The sequence below is a fragment of the Pangasianodon hypophthalmus genome, chromosome 17 (genome assembly GCF_027358585.1).
Source record: "Pangasianodon hypophthalmus isolate fPanHyp1 chromosome 17, fPanHyp1.pri, whole genome shotgun sequence".
NCBI classification, from domain to species: domain Eukaryota; kingdom Metazoa; phylum Chordata; class Actinopteri; order Siluriformes; family Pangasiidae; genus Pangasianodon; species Pangasianodon hypophthalmus.
Window position 1 is genome coordinate 1,310,509 of NC_069726.1, and position 18,246 is coordinate 1,328,754.

An 18,246-nucleotide genomic window follows, 5' to 3' on the forward strand; every position below is an offset into this window, starting at 1 on the left:
GACAAATACAGATCCATTTGGGACAAAGCCTGCGTCTCATTTGGCATTCAGCTACCTCCTCCCTAGATCATGCCTCCTACAGCATACGAAGTGGACTATATGACCAATACAGATCTATTTGGGACGTAGCCAGAGTCTAATTTGGCATTCTTCCACCTATTTCCATCACAATGGCTTCTACAGCCTACCTAGTGCACTATATGAGCAATAAAGGTCTGTTTAGGATGCAGCCTGTGTCTCCATCCTTCATTCACTGCTCTGGAGATGGATTTAAGGCCTAAACATAACCAGTCAAACACCTCAAACTTACATTGGTACGTTCTATATTAGACTTCATAATCACACGTCTGGAGGCGACATCACAAGCGAGGAACACAAACGCCTCAAAGCGAACACGCTCGAGAAGATAGGCGCAGGAACACAGAATCCTAATTTGGGGATGTGGAGCTCGCTGGTAGCATCCGGAGAAAAAAAAAATATAAAGCAGCAGAAAGGTCTCGTGTGGAATTAGGAAGCTAATTAGGGTAATCTGTTTCTGCAAATAGAGCGCATCTGATAAAGGGATGGAGAATAAGATAGAAAGAAGGATGAAGTGTAAAAGACAGATGGGAGAGAGTTACAAGGAGAGAAGCTGGAGATGGTGGGATAGTCAGGAGGAAAAAGAGAGTGACGTCTTCCATATGTGAGAATGAAAATAATACTATATTAGTAAACTGTAAATTAAAAAAGGATTCATTGAACATCGTTAAGTAGATGTGATTGTGATTGGCTCACGTCCAAACTCCTCCCACAAAATCTACACCTATGGAAGGGTAGAAAAGGGGCAGGGGAAGTGATGGAACGAAGAAAAAAAAAGGAGCGACTGTGTGCAATAAATGGAGAAGAGGAGGAAAGCAATGTAGATGAAAAGACAGAGAGAGAAAGAAAATGGAGAATCAGTGAACATGGAAGTAGGTGGAGGTCATGAGGATGGAGTGAGGGGAAGAAAGAGAGAGAGCATGAGAGATAAAGGAGGAGCAGTGAGCAAGATAGAGAGAGAGAGAGAAGTGTAGAAGGAGATTGGAATGGAGAGATAGAAACGGAGGGAATAAAACAGAGGGATTAGAAGGATAGCGATTGAACTGGTGAAAGGGAGGTCCTCTCTCTCTCTCACTCTCTCTCTCTTTCTCTCTCTCTCTCTCTCTCTCTCACTCTCGAGTTCATTAATTAGTTAATGAGTAAATTACTCTGAACAGATGGCTGTGCTCACAAATCAACAAGTCTTTGGGGCTGTGAGGATGGAGTGATGGAGCAATGGAGGGAGGGAAAGTAGGAAAAAATGAAAATAGCTAAAAAGAGAGAGAAACAGAGAGACAAGGCTGACGTAGTTACCGATAACTAGCATGCAGAACGCACCTGAAAAATCGCCGAGGAATATCTATACACCTTTGCCCTCATTAAAAATACCAGGAGCTATGAATATGCATGAATATGCAAATTAGAAATATTCTCCTGCTATCTCAAACAGCACTAATATCACTAGCTAACCTAGCTAGTCAATTTGCTAATTGATAGCAAACTAGCTGATATTTTTCTCTGTGGGAGTTCAGCATGTCAGTTTACTCCGTCACGGTTTCGTATAATGTTACCATGACAACCATGATTCTATCACATCAACAGCATTAGCCAAGTTAGCTCGCTGACTCAATAGTTTAGCACAGAGACTGTGTAGCTATTAGTCTCAGTACGCAACATCATCCTCTAATCTCAGACATGATTGGTGGAGATTATTTAGTGACATCACAAAGTGAGCCCATGTGTAGCCCCGCCCCTGAATCAGCTTTGTACAGAAGTGCTGAGAAAGTCTCTGTTTTGCAAAATTACTCCTCACTTCCTCTTCAAACATCGCTTCTGGCCAATCACAGCACAGGTAAGAGACAGACTCCACCCCGTCACTATCATCAATCTAAACCCCGCCCCCTTTCCCGCCCTATCAGAAGCCAGTATAACCCGGGTTTAATGCAGCATGGCTTCATCATAAACACACAGGAAAAAGATGGGATAATAGTGTGCATGGGTCAGGAGGCATGAACAGTACACCTGTGTGTGTGTGTGTGTGTATGTGTGTGTGTGTGTGTGTGTGTGTGTGTGTGTGTGTGTGTGGTCATTCCACATCATGATCATCTCTTTGAATGAATTTTCAGCTTCACTGCAGAACATAACATACACTATGGTTTATTTTTAGCCCATGTCTCCCCCACCATTTCTCTCTCTCTCTCTCTCTCTCTCTCTCTCTCGCTTTGTTTGTCAGTTGGTTTGTTGGTTGTCATGGCAGTATACAGAGTCTCGGGGCAGGTGAGGATGGTGTGGCTGGTGATGATGTCACACTTACCCAGAACCCCCAGTCTGTAGTTCATGGTGACGACGATGACGTTGCCATAGGCGGCGAGGACACTCGCGTCGAACATGCTTCCTGCTCCCTCCATATACGAACCACCGTGGATGAACAACATGACCGGCTTCTTCCGCCGATCTCGGATATCTGTGAACACACACACACACACACACACACACACACACCCCAAAGTTGATGATTTTTCTATAACAGCAAGGCCTCAAGTGCAGCAAAATGCTAATGATTATGATTTTTTTATTTATTAAAGACCGATATGTCACAAAAAGTTACAGCTTTACATCTATTACAAAGTGCTGACACTGGAGACTCCTTCCATAAATGTGACATTTACCAAAAACTTCACCATGTCAACAATTACACATTTTTCGATCAGTTTATGTGGAGCGTCCGTCAAACAAGTCGCTGTGAATGAGCTGTTGCTATAGAAACGATAACGTATTAGAACGAGCGCATTAATATAAACCTGTGATCTGCAGCTGCACTACTGTCAGAGCTGCTGTTCTAGAGAATTAATCAACACCTTCTGACCAATCAGAATTGAGAATGAAGAAAGCAACAAGGTTGTACTTAAAACAGGGTAAAATGGAAAGACACTGGAGGCTCCAGTCCACTTAGCTGGAACTTACTGTACAGCATCATGTTGTTTTTTTTTTTTTTTTGATTTGCTAAAATACTTTTCCTGTTTCAGACCCTGTGTTTTTTTTTTCACCCTCATTTTAGACTTAGAAAAAAAATGTGACTGGAAAATGATGACACCAAAATGTGGGGTGGAAAAATAAGACAGCAGTATCTGAGAAGACGCACAGCCCGGGGTTTTATTTAGGGCTGCGCAGACAGTAATTTTCTGGTTGTTTACAATTTTCTTCATAAGTAAGTGGACATCTTGACACATCAGGGTGATGTGTGTGTCTATGTGTGTGTGTGTGTGTGTGTGTGTGTGTGTGTGTGTGTGTTTGTGTGTGTGCGTGTGCCTCGGCGACTTTTCTTGCTCAATTACAGTGATTTGCTTTCAGGAATGTCCCTTTTTTTCTCACAACACATTTTGTGATTTATTTACTGACTCTTTTTCAGAGCTTGATTTAGAGCACACAGAGTGACTTCAGATGGAACTGTGGAGCCCAAACAAGCCTCTAATGGAGCGATAACTTCTGCAAAACTCGCGCGCGTGTGTGTGTGTGTGTGTGTGTGTGTGTGTATGGTCATTATGTTGGCTTGACAAAGCCAACATTCTGTTCTGCTGTTTAAGCTTATTATTAGTGGTGCTTGCTATGCAATGTTATTCACTATTATCATCACTATTATAATCATAATTCTTCTTCTTCTTCTGTTTTTATTATAGTTTCCAGACACTTTCTCTTGCTGCTTTCTCTTGTTTTGCACTAAAATGTAAATATCTACACACTCGCATGTGCCGTGAATGTCTATAGTGTACATATTGTATTTTATTTTATTGTATTGTATTTTACTTTTTTAATTACTTGTCTTGTTATGTTGGTTTCTCACACCATGGGTCTGAGGGAAACAAAATTTCACTCCTCTGTGTGTCCTGTACATATAGCAGAATTGACAATAAAGTTGACTTTGACTTTGACTTTGACTTTTTCGGCACGTAAACGGTCCCTCAGTTTTTGCCCCACTGTGCAGCCCCACTGGGACACGTGAGCTATTACTTTTCTCAGAGTTTGCACGTGCACTTTTCGCACACATGGCCAAACATGGCAGTTTTCGACCCATAGAGAATGAATGAGGAATAAAACATGGGTGTCACAGCTCGGATGTCGTTCGGCTGACATCCTCGTATCACATATCTTCTCATCCGTCTTAGGGAGTAGACCTGGCATATACACGTCGCGCCTTGGAATTTTCTCCAGAAATGTCTGGAAATTGTGTTATTCCAGCCCCAAAGACAATAATGGGAAATTTTCGGACCCCCTCCCCCCACCCCAACTCCCACATTGTCAGTGATACAGACATGAAATATGTGTGCAAGTGTTTGGCTTGGTCCAGAGAACCATTTGGGAACTGATCCCACGTGCTAGTCACGTGGAATTTCCTGTCAGGATTTGCAATACACACTAATGTAAAATGACACTAGAGGACCAAACAGGCAAACCGAGACACTGTTTAGATTTACTATTTTTACAGAAAATCTTCGACACCTAACTAGTCCCGCACCGTGTGATCCACAGACACGGATCATACCTCAAATCAATCGGAATGCTCGGGAGGTGTGCACGATTACTTTTCTCGCCATTCCCATGTACGCCATTCCCATTCCCGATCAAATTTTCCCCCATACACACTCATTGAGAAATCAGTAGCAGGAAACAACAGGCCATAAACTGAGTGTAATCACCAAACTACTGCAGCAGTGTGATACATCGAACCCCACTTCCCATTACGGAAGCTCACAGTGGCCAAAATTCCCATTAACTTCCATTGAAATTTTGGACTGTTTTATCTCCTAAACCTTTCAAGCTACATTCACCAAATTCAGCACAGTCCTTCAGGCTGTTCAGCACATGGGATCAATTCTTAATTTCTTGGGATTTCCTGATTCTCTGGATCAAGCTGGAATTTTTTTTAATTGATCAGACTTATGGAATTCCCATAGTGGATGATCAAAAAAATCCCAAAAACTCCCACAGACTTACACTAAGGGAATGTTCAGAGCCTGGCTCAGAATGTTCAAGATTTCAAACTTCAACTGTCAAAACTCACACACACCCGTTTGAACACGTCCTGAAACCTGTCCTCTCTCTCTCTCTCACTCTGTCACTCTGTCACTGTACCTGTAACAGAGACTTTCACCTCATCTATCTCTCTATCAATGCCACACACTCTCTCCATCCATCTCTCTATCAATCTACCAGCAGCGCTCACACACACACACACTCTCTCCATATTTCTTTCTATCAATATATCTATCATTCTCTCACTCCTTGTCTTTCTACTAATAACACTCTGTCCATCTATCTACTTGTGTCACTCTCTCACTCCATCTGACTTTCTATTTGTATCACTCTATTTGTCATCTATCTTTCTACCAGTAACTGTCTTTCTGTCTGTCACCCTTTCTTTCTTTTTCTTTCTTTCTTTCAAAGTCAAACTATCTTCAAGTTTTTCCTGAACTTTACCTATCTAGTTACACAATGCAGTTTTTAGCTTTCCTATACACACCATGACCAATTCCAACATGGCATAAGAACAATAGAAAGGAATTTGAATAGAAATCAATTTATCAGAGATCTATTAGTGATGTCTGTCACACTGCTACCTTATGAATGATCTACTGATAATGTCTGTCTCATATCCTCGGTAAAATCTATACAACATTTATGATGAAATAGAAGACCTAGATGAATTCCTTTAGACTGCTCTGGGATCAGCTGGTCTGTCTTTCTCACATGAGGTCTTACAGAAGAATCATAGCTCACAGGTACTCAGGCAGTAATGTCTGATGACTTCATCTTTGCTCCATTGGTGATGTCTGGCTTGTTTATCCACACTCTATTGATAATGTCTGTCTCTGTTATCCTGGCTCTATTAGTAATGCCTGTCTCTTTTATCTTCACTCAGTTAGTAATGCCTTTCTCTTTTATCTTCACTCTATTAGTAATGTCTGTCTCTTTTATCCTCAATGGATAATGTCTATCTCTTTTATCCTCACTCTATTAGTAATGTCTGTCTTTTATCCGCACTCTACTGATAATGTCTGTTTTTTTTATTATTAGTAGTGTCTGTCTCTTTTTTCCTCTATTAGTAATGCCTGTCTCTATCATCCTCATGCCATTGGTAACGTCTGTCACTTTCTTTTTTATCGTCACTCTGTTGATAATGTCTGTCTCTTAGATGCTCACTCTATCGGTACTCTTTTGGAGGTTGTCCCTTTTCTCCTCACTCTATCTGTAATGTCTGTTTCTTATATCCTCACTCTGTTAGTAATGTCTGTCCTGTTTATCCTCACTCTATTGGTAATGTCTGTCTCTTCTATTATCACTCTATAGGTGATATCTGTCTCTTTCATTCCCTTTTCTTTCCGAAAACATTGGTTTACGCCCACTTTTGGCATTTCTCCCTCTAGGTTGCATTGGTACAGACCACCCCCCCTGCAGAGTGTGTGTGTGTGTGTGTGTGAGAGTGTATGTGTGTGTGTGTGTGTGTGTGTCAGAGCCGGCCGGTTAGCCAATGCGTCTGCTCTGTGCAGGATCTGTGGATAATTCATACGAACAGCAGACCAACTGGAAACAAAACTAACAGCCACGGCATCTGTTTATCCAGACGAGAGAGAGAGAGAGAGAGAGAGAGAGCGTGACAAAACGAGGGTCAGACAGGAAGAGAGAGAAACATAAAGAGAGATACAGAGAGGCAGAATGTGAGAGAGCAAGAAAGAGACAGATGGAGGGGGGGGACAGAAGGACTACGAAAGACAGACATGAGAGACAGGAGGAGAGATGGGAAGAGAGCTAGAGAGAGAGAAGAGTCAGAGACAGAGAGAGAGTGAGACAGAAAGCGAGAGGCAGAGAGAGAGAGAAAGAGAGAGAGAGAGAGAGAGAGAGCGAGCGAGAGAGAGAAGCGGGAAGGGGAAGAGAGTTAGACAGGTAAAAGATGGGAAAAGAGTGAAAGAGGAACAGACATGAAAAGAGGGAGACAGAAAGAGGGAAAAAAGGAGAGATAGATGAAAAGACAGAGACAAAGGGAGAGGGAGACAGGAAATGGCATTGAAACGAGGAAAAGTTACAAACCAAGGTCTTTTCATGGACACACACACGCTCACACACACACACACACGCTCATGCGCACACACACACACACAAACACACACACACACGCACGCAGCTGTGATTGCCCGGTCGCTATGGAAACTGCCTCTCTGCCTAATAGAGGCTCCCTTCCACAGCACTGACTCACTCAGGCCTGTTGCCACGGAAACAAATTCTACGCACGTCTCTGCACGCCCGCATCAACACCTGAACACACACACACACACACTTATTCACATACAGGTTCGAAACCTCTCTCTCTTTCTCTCTCATATTCTGTCTATCTCTCTGTTCAATTGGCTGCTGATTTCCCTGAGGAATTGTAAACATGTTCAATTATCCTGGTATTAGCATCGCGTGTCCCTTCCAACACACACACACACACACACACACACACACACACCTTGAATAGCATGGCTCTTAATGTGTGTGGAATGTTCTCATGATCAGTTATGGTGGCCATTTCAACCCCATCTGTGTACAAATGCTAACAACACTAACAATGCTAACAATGCTAAAAACGCTAACAATGCTAACAACGCTAACAACATTTATGAGTTTATGAGCACTAAAATCACAAACTCTGTCCAAATCTTCACATCTCGAGCATCAGCCATTTGCACATCCTGATTCTGAAGGGTGAAAGAAGCTAATTACTAAACTAGCTACTAGTTTATAGAGTGACTGCAACTAACTACCAAGCTAGCTGTTTAGTGACGTAGCTGTTTTATTTACGTTTCGCTAATCCAATAATAGCTCCTCAGTGTACCACTCTCCAGCTAAATATGTTGAATATCTAATTTTATAACACTATTAGCTAGCTAGCTATTAATGTTTAGCAGATTAATAAATATCTAGATGTTGCTTTGTCTTGTTTGCGATGCGTTTAGCAAGTTAGCATCGGCGCCACATTGGGGAGGTATAGAGCAGACTTTACAAACCCAGGAACAGGGCATTATTTCACAAATAGGTGTTTTATTTTAGTAATGTCCGTTGTTATTGATCATGTTGATCAGGGAAAAAAATGACTTTGTATGGCTTTGTTCTAAAAATAAGTCATACTGTATCAAATAGTCATTAATTTAGATTTGAGGAGCTTCATTCAGTTTCAATTATAGAATAGAATCAGCCTAACTAACGTACAAGTCGAACTTGACGAATACGGATTGTAATTTTATATAATGTTATTCATTCATTACGTAATAATTCCACTGAAACGGTTACTACAGTAGAGTTAGCGACATCATCAGCGGACACGGCGAACGATACGTTTTTCATGAATATAACTTCTGAGTTAAAATATGAAAGCTCGTCAGATGAAGATGGAAAGGAAGAAGAGAAGCTGATTTAACGTGAATGTACAAATCATTGTGAGCTAGCTAGAAAGACAGCTAGCCAACGCGCTATACAGTATATAGTGTGGCTTCTTCGGGATCTATTTCCTTTCACGGAGCAAAAAATAAACAAATTATTTGGCCATGTTGTTTCCAATATATCAGTTACTCAATATTAATTTTTTTTGTTTATAGAACTGTTGTATAAACGCAATATCACGCTCTCACTATATAATAACGAATATGTCATTAATAGATGCTCCTGCTGATAGCTGGCTTGTAAATCAGCGTAAAACTGCAGTACTGATTGTGTTAACAACGTAAAGTGCCATTTTTTTCAGAGCTGATTACCGCCACAAGATGGTGGATCTCGCTCAGCCATCGACGTGACAGTCTGGTAATCAACGCCAGCTAGCTATGTTTAGCAAAATCAGGCAATATTTTTTTTTTTTTTTTAAATTTATATGAACTTGATAGTCATCCTATCACTTTCTCTGTGTCTCTGTCTCTCTCTCGCTCTTACTTTCTGTCTTTCTTTATCGCTCTCTCTCTCTCTCTCTCTCTCTTGCTCTCAGGCTGGATCTTGCTGTTGGTCTTTCTCTCTGTCTCCTTCTCTCTTACTTTCTGTCTCTCTCTCTCTCTCTTTCCATCTCAGTTTCTGTCTATCAGTCTAGATCTCTCTCAGTCTCTCTCACTTTCTGTCTCTCTCTCTCCATCTGTCTGTCCCCTTTCTCTCTCTCTCTCTCTCTCTCTCTCTCTCTCCATCTGCCTCTCTCTCTATGTCCCTCTCTCTTACTTTCTGTCTCTCTCTCTGTCCATCTCAGTTTCCATCTCTCTCTCTGTCTGTCTCTCTCTCAGTCTCTCTCCATCTGTCTGCCCGCCCTCCTCCCCACCTGCCTTTCTTTCTCTCTATCTCCTTCTCTCTCTCCATCTGTCTCTCTCTTACTTTCTGTCTCTCTCCATCTGTCTATCTACCTCTCTATCTCTCTCTCTGTCCCTCTCAGTTTCTGTCTCTCTCTCTCTCTCTCTCTCTCCCCATCTGTCTCTTAGTCTCTCTCTCTCTCTCTCTCTCTCTCTCTCTCTCTGTCCCTCTCAGTTTCTGTCTCCCTCTCTCTCCCCATCTGTCTCTTAGTCTCTCTCTCTCTCTCTCTCTCTCTGTCCCTCTCAGTTTCTGTCTCCCTCTCTCTCCCCATCTGTCTCTTAGTCTCTCTCTCTCTCTCTCTCTCTCTCTATGTCCTGATCACTTTCTGTCTCTCTCTATCTGTCTGTCTCCAGTCTCTCTCTCTCTCTCTCTCTCTCTGTATCTCTATCTGTCTTTCTCTCATCCTGAGACAACTGGATTCACCAGATGTGTCTCTATTAAAGCCTCGGCAATTTCACACACACACACACACACACACACACACACACATTAAGCAGCCTGTTTTTTGTGTTGCCTGGAAACAAAACCGGTACAAAAAGATCAATAAAGGTACCAAATTAGCACCTGAGAAAAACACACACACACACACACACCTCCATCATGATGTGAATATGTAGAACCTGATGTGAGTTTTAAGTGGCACCTCAGAAACATTCATTGAACTGTTTGAATCCAGAATCCAGTATCTGATGTCGGTGTGTGTGTGTGTGTGTGTGAGTGTGTGTGTGTCCTTAATGCACCCTTTTGTGAAGCTGGCATTGATGCAGACTCAGCAGCGTTCTCTGACCCAAACCTCCTTGCAATTATTAACAAGGACCAATCGCAACAACGAGTTTGTTTAGAACTGACTATGATCAAGTACACAGCTTCATCTTTAGGAATCTAAAGGGTTCTTTAAGGGTTCTTGAGAAACCCTCGAGAACCCCTTTTTTTTAAAAGTGTACCTATGGACAGAAATTACAGAAAAGGTTCAAAGTAGAACCCATTTAGGAAGCTAAGAACCCTATAGGATCTAAAGAACCCTAGAAGAACCCTTTTTCTTTTTCTAAGTGTACAAATGAAAAGGAATGATACAGAGAACACATTTAAGAAGGTATGAAGCCTTAAGAGTCCAAAAAACCTTTGAGGACCCCTTTTATCTCAAAGTTCCTTAGTTGAGTTCCTTAGTTCCTATTGCCAGGAATCATAGAGGGGGGTCAAAGTAGAACCCATTTAGGAACCCTTAACTATCTAAAGAACCCTTGAGGAATTATTTGTGGACAGGAATCTCTAAGAAGGGTCAAAGTAGAACCCATTTAGGAAGCTAAGAACTCTTAACTATCTAAAGAACCCTAGAGGAACCCTATTTTCTCAAAGTCTACCTATGGACAGGAGTCACAGGAAAGGTTCAGACGAGAACCCATTTAGGAAGCTAAGAGTCCTTAACTATCCACAGAACCTGGCACTTCTTTTTTTTTCCCAGTGGAAAGACAAATCAGGAACTTGTTCAGGAATCACAGAGAACCTCTGAGGAACCCTTTTTCATTTTCTTAGAGTATACTTATAGCTAGGAATCATACAGCAGATTCAAAGGAGAACCCATTTAGGAGGGTAAGAACCCTTAAGTGTCCAAAGAACCCTAGAGAAACTCTTGTTTTGTAAGAGAGTACCTATGGACAGAAATCATAAATAGCTTTCAAATTAGAATCCATTTAGGAAGCAAACTAACCAAAAAACCTGCCAAAGAACCTGCCAAAGATCTTCCTTTTTACTGTTCCAGTCCCAGTGGAAACACAGATCAGGAACTTGTTTAGGAACCGTACAGGTCATGTTTTGGACAGTTATAGAACTCTTTATTTGTTCAGAAGCTTCTCAGGTCAATTCGCAGTGAAACTGAACACCGTTTTAAAAAAAGAACCCTGGTTTTGTGGATGTGTGTGCTGTGTGTTGTTCAGCAGGTCAGGTGAAGGTCGGGATTTTATCGATCCTGACTCGCAGGAATGTCTGCAGGTACACGAGCTTAGCAGAGAGATTAGCGTCCGATTACAGAGGGCAGCGGAGAACGTGCTGAGGAACCTGAAAGCATCATTTCTCACATCTTTAACGCCTTGCATAAATAATTTTATTTTTTTGCGGAGTCCATACGCTGGCCTTGATTCATTACATTTCCAGCATCGTACCTGTACGATCAAACTCGTGTCTCATTGAAGTGTGTGTAAATCTGAGCGTAACATTTTAATGTACATAGTTTGAGCTTGATTTTCAGTAAAATAAGTACATTACCTGTAAAGTAGAGTAGTATAAACAATAATGCATAAAAAAACCAAAATAAATAATGTTAATAATCATAGTTATACACAGACAAATGTCAGATTTAATTTTATTAATTTTGTTAGTCTGCTTTCGGGTTTCAGTGTTTCAGCGTACATTTTCCTGCGATATCAAGACATCACTTTATAACTTTTATTGGAAGCTGATTTGATGTGAAAGTTGATTACTTTTGAATCTTTAAAACTGTACTGTGTTAAAAGACGTTTACAGAACTGTATATTTTTCCTCCTTTTCAATGTCAGCTTATTTTTGTAGACATTTGTAGCTTATTTTTGTATATCTAAACATACAGGTTTTTTATATTAGAATAAACAATAAATGAAATATCTATATCTATATATATATCTATATCTATATATCTATCTATCTATACATATATATATATATATATATATATATATATATATATCAATCAAGTCTCTTTTTATGCAAACATTTCCAGTTCTGAAAATAAACTTCTTTTCCAAATCCAATTCTAATCTTTGCTGTTTGTTACAGGATCCGATATCTGATATGTTTGCTCCAATATCCCATCCAATGTTTCTGGGATGTTTCCAGACTGATACTGACACTGACATCGATACTGACACTTATACTGATAGTTAAACCTACATAAAAAGTTGTATAAACTTATTGATTATATATAACTTATTTAAGTCATATAAACTTATTTATACATTATATGTTTTTATATTTATTACACTTGAAATGCAAGTGATTTTTTAAGTGCTTCCGTACGGTATCAGTATCATAAAAAGTATTGTGTCGTCTCTAATAAAGTATCATTAATTAATTTTATTTATTTATTTGTTTATTTTAATTTAAATGCAACATACTTGGCAGTTTTGTAGCAGTCCTATATATTGTGATATGTACGAGTATCATGGAAATGTCATAAAGTATCATGATTTGATATTTTGGCCATATCACCCAGCCTTCTTCGTGAGTATTACAGATGTGAATCAAGAGAGTAAGGAATAAATACGAAACACTTGTAAAGATAACGTTATTTCTTTGTTTGAGAGTTACTTTTCGGTGATGCGGAATGAGGAATGAATCTAACACTGTAAATGCAACTCTGATTTTCTTTTTTAATTAGGTGTGTATAGGGTGATATATATATATAAAACACAAGTGCCTTCATTTCTAACATAACATCTAACATAAAGCTTTAATAAAGGACTTAAAAAAGAATTTTAAAATTCCTCTTTCTTCTTCAAAGTCCGTGAATTTTATTTCATCATAAATTTCCCTTCATCGCATTTTCTAATATTATTTTTTCCGCCTTCATTTTTGCTTCATATTCACACTGCATTCGAGCTGCACTCGTTCCCCGTCTCTCCTCTTCATCTCTGTCTTTCCATCGTTCTGAGACAATTGGATTAGCCAGATGTGTCTCTATTTAAACCTAAGCAATTACAGAGCACAGCAATATGTGTGTGTGTCTCAGATATACAGTGTAAAATCTCAGCTCAGGCTGTGATAATCAAGAGAACAGATACATTTACACCCCCAAAAAAGAGTGTGTGTGTATGTGTGTGTCTGCGTTTGTGTGTGTGTGTGAAAAAATTGACCAAAAAAGACATGCAGGAAAAATACCTTCGTCCCTCGGCCTGTTCGTCGCCGACTCGTCAGGTTTTTTAGTGAGTGGACCTGAGACAAAAAAAAAAAAAAAAGAAAAAAAAAAACCACACACACACAGGGGGGAAGAAGAGAAAAGAGAAAATTCAAAAAGAGTCTCACTGAGTCTCATTAAAAAACAAGAAAAAAAAACAGACAAGAAAAACAAGAAACGACAAAAATCTGTTTTTTTAAAAGACAAAAAGACTCAAACAACAATGAAAAAAACAGACACACTAACAGTGCAGCATCCCTCATGTCATTCATTCCTGTGTGTCCTTGTTTTACACACACACACACACACACACACACACACACACACAGACACAGTTAAATCTAGCTGCAAGCCTTTGCATTGAGTTAAAACTGAGTGCAATTAAACCCAGACGGAACACATCACACACCAAAGAAACAAATGCACACACACACACACACACACACACACACACACACTGTAACTACTAGCACAGTACTAACATAATTCTAAAACCAAATCCAGAACCATTCGGTGCCGTATGCTGGAACCGTATCCAGAACAGCGCCTGCTTCCTTTCACGTAACTGTCCCTGTGAAAGTAGTTTTTGTAACTTATTTTACACTAAAACGTGTCGAGTGTCTCCTTCACAGCTACTGAACACGGGACCCCAGTGTGTTTTATAAGCGACAAACAGCCCTAATGAAGTCATGAAAATAGAGAGAATGACATGCAACTTTTTATTAAACTACATTAAAATGTGAAGAAAAAAATAATACCATGAGTCGTAGTTTGTATTCTGCAACGAAGTCGTGACTAACGTACAGTGCGACGACATTAAACCCTACGTAGGGAGAATACAGAGTGAACAGGAACGTAACAGAAGTTCTGGGTTTTGAGATTTCGAGTTAGTGGTCAGGATTATGTTTATGTCTCTACTTATAAGTCCCTGTTCGGTTCTCTTAGTACACTGTATGGAGGAGTGACGCAATGCTACTATCTGTATCTGGATTCGGATTTAAACCCAAAGTGGGTGTGGCCTAAACCAATTTTTTTTATGCTCAGAAACATTGGAAAAATCCCAGATGTGGAAATGTAGAATTTTTTAGGAGTGGGATTTGATCATCTGCCAAGTCCCTCCCACTCATCATCCAGCTCTCCCCTATCATACAACATCTATCAAACGGGGAAGGTGAAGGCTAACACGGGCTTCCTTCAAGACACACGAAGCCAATCAACCGCATCTTCTTACAGACTCGGAGGAAAGCGCTATCCACCCTCTTGCGCATACATGAGCTCACAGACCCCATGATTTTCAACACATTATCTGTTTTTAACACATTATCTGTTCATTCCGAATAATGTGTTTATATTCAATTACATCCTGACAGGAAGAGGAACCTGACTGAGCATGAGTACATATTCACAGTAAATAACCAGATTTGTTACAGCAAAAAAAAAAAAAATCTCTATATGGTGTGTATCAGTCATGTCTACCTCAGCACTAAGTGCTCCAGCTATTAGCAAGAGCTATCGGTGTAACCTGTGTGTGTGTTGCTGTGAAGCAGTAAGATAGGGATCCACTTCATTATTTACCCTGTTTACCTGTCAGCAAGGAACACACACACACTCATACACACTCATACACACACAGACCTGTACTGACCACACATGCTCCATCATTGTCTAGGCTGAGAGGATGGACCATGTAAAACACACACACACACACACACACACACATGGTACAAGTTTATAGCCAGTTGCCATGGTTTCATTGCTAGCACCATGCTAGTGCGATCACCATGCAAGTTAGCTGCAAAACATATAAAACCACCCATCACCACTTGGTTCAGATGCTGTGGCTGTTCTCAAGTATTACTTACACTCTGAAAAAAGGTACCAGAAAGGTACCTTTCATGGTGCAATGTCCTGTCAAAGGGCGATACCCTCAAACATCTACATCAACCTAAAAGATGAAAAGCTTTTCTCATCTTCCTGTTGAGTATTAAACGGCGTTACCGCCTTGTTCAGATGCTATAGTCATTCTCAAGTACTACTTAGAATTTCAGAAAGTATGGTACCAAAAAAAAGGCACACTCAAGGGTGTATTTGTACCTCTAGTTAACGGACCGAGAATATAAAGGGCTTGAGCTTAATTACCCCTTTAAGTTCAGATGTGGTGGTTATTCTCGGGTACGACTCACACTCAGAAATAAGAGTACCAAAAAGGTACTTTTCATGGTGCAATTAATTGTTGAAGTGGTAGTACCTTTATTTAAGGGACCTAGAGAATGACAGACTTGAGAAATCTGTTATCTATCTTAGATGTTTAGATGCTGTAGGTACTCTCAAGTACTATTTATACTCAGAAATTAGTGTTCCAGAAAAGTTCCTTTCAGGGTACAATCACTTGTCAAAAGGTGGTCCCTCACAAGCATACATCTTGTGTCTTTAGTTCAAGGAACTAAATGATAATGACAGACCTAGGGACTCCAGGAAAATTTTTCTTACTGCTTTGGTCAAATGTTGTAGCCACTCGCAAGTACTAATTACCCTCTTAGAAAGGACGGTACTAAAAAAAACACTTTTTGAGGTACAAGCATTTGTTAGCGTGGTGGTTATATACTCTGTACTTCATAAACTCTTAGAAAGAAAGGTACAAAAAGGCACCTTTTCAGGTACAATCACTTCTTAAAGTGGTAGTTCCCTCTAATGATCCCATATCAATAGCTTACCAATGATTACCAATACCAATAGTTAGAGAACTTAGTTAGAGACCAATAGATAGAGAGGATGACAGAGTTAAGGACACTGTTTTCTACTCTTTCAGTCATTAGTTCAGTCACCACTTTGTTCAGATGCTGTAGCTATTCCTGTGTACACATTACACTCTGAAAAAGGTATCTTCCAGGGTACTTTCATTTGTGGTGTTGGTACCATCAAGGATACAGTTTTTACTTACATGACCCTGAAGATGAAATGCATATGTACTCTGTTTTCCACCCTTGGCCTTACCACATGGTTCAGATGTTGTAGCTACTCTTGAGTACCGCTTTCACTCTTAGAAAGAAAGGTACCAAAAAGGCACCTTTAGGGGTACATTCACTTGTCATAGTGGTGGTCCCATCAAGGACACATCTTGTAACTTTAGTTAAGGACCTGTGGACTGTTTTCTTCTCAGATTTTTGCTTTGACTTGATTTGAGTTAGCGTTTAAGTTCCACTGTTTTAAGCACTCCCAAGTATTAATAATATTCTCAGAAATAAAGGTACATGAAAGAAACGTTTCATGGCTTTTTTCCGTTATCAAAGTCGTGGTACTGTCAAAGGTGTTTGTGTCTTCTACTCTTTCTCAGTCATTTTTTCAGTTACCACTTGGTTCAGATGCTGCAGCTACTCTCAAATACTACAAGTTACCTTCTTTTGTGCAATCTCTTGTTGAAGTGGTGGTACCTTTAGATAAAGGATGACAGACCTAAGGACTGTTTTCTACTCTTCTTTTCATTGTTTTGAACTGAGTTACTACCTGGCTGTAGGTACTCTTGAGTACTACTTACACTCAGAAATAAAAGACCAAAAAGGTACTTTTCAGGGTAAAACCGCTTGTCAACACCAACATTCACCTTTTATAGTCCAATCTCTCATCAGATGTATCCTCATACATAATTGTTGTAAACTTTACTTAAAGAACCTAGAAGACATAGTCAAAGACATGACTATTCCTTTTCAGGTTTAAATTGATAGACTACATTGTACAGATGCCATAACCACTTTTGAGTACCTTTAGATCTTGTACATTTAGTCAGAGAAGATAAAAAGTAAAGTACATAAGCACACTGTTTCCTTCTTCTATTTTTTTCAAAAAAAGGTTTTGAATTGTTACCACTTTGTCCAGATGCCATGGCCACGCTCAAGTACTACTTAGGAAGAAAGGTACCAAAAAGGCTTCTTTTGGGGGGTACAGTTGCTTGTCAAATGGGTATGTCTTGTACCCTTTACTTTGAAGATGACAGACTTTAATTGTGTCATCACTTTGTTCAGTTGCTGTAGCCACTCTTGAGTTTTACTTACACTCGGAAGGATACACTCAAGGATACATCATGTACTTTTATTTAGAGCACATAATTGGACCTTAAAGACCTTTAAAGGTACATTTACATGATTTGTATCATAAGGAACACAAATAGGTTGGTACCATTCTAAACCGTGTACTTGCTATCTTTAGTTTCGAGCCTAAGGTACAGCAGATGTGTTTGCTTACTCTTCATCACCCTTCAGACACACACACACAAACACACACACACACACACACACACATGCACACACACACCATTCTCCATCACTGCCTCGTTTAATTGGAGCCACAGTGGTCGCACCACGCTCGCAAACACACTTGTATCTGGCAGACCACTACACAAACACATGCAAGACTTCTAATAGCAAAACACCACACACACAGACACACACACACACACACACACACAGAGCACTTAAAGAGCAGCAAGCGATCAATGCAGGGCTGATTCACCATCTCAAAACACTTCTTCTGGGAAACATCTCAGAGGGAGATGGCTAGACGCTATCACAGTGTATGCGAGTGTGTGTGAGATAGATGGATAGGTATGGATTAAGCACTGACCACATCAGCACTTTAGCAGTGTGTTAGAGTGCACTTTAATTGCTTTAAATGGAGTTCTCCATCAGTGTGTGCAGGTGTGTATTTAGTACTCTGTGGGGACATTCGGAAGATTATCCTTTAGGATAGTGTGTGTTTGCATTCAATGCAAAACATTTCAGCATAAATCATGTTCATCTTCCTTGTGGATGAACTACGACATTTTCCATGGATGCATCCCAAACAGAAGGATATCGCTATTTCCAGGAATTGGTGAAATTCCTATTGGTGATTTGGTGATTCCTATGGCCATG

At 40.1% G+C, this 18,246-nt stretch overlaps 1 protein-coding gene across 1 annotated transcript in view; it reads right to left on the minus strand.

The window, feature by feature from the left end:
- nlgn2b (neuroligin 2b) overlaps window positions 1-18,246 on the minus strand; it is a 66,349-nt gene that overhangs the window by 14,846 nt on the left and 33,257 nt on the right. The window contains exons 3-4 of the mRNA XM_034312492.2: window positions 13,324-13,377; window positions 2,372-2,521 (exon numbers count right to left, since the gene is read on the minus strand). Of these exons, the coding sequence (XP_034168383.1) occupies window positions 2,372-2,521; window positions 13,324-13,377 (204 nt within the window). The remainder of the gene's footprint in view (window positions 1-2,371; window positions 2,522-13,323; window positions 13,378-18,246) is intronic.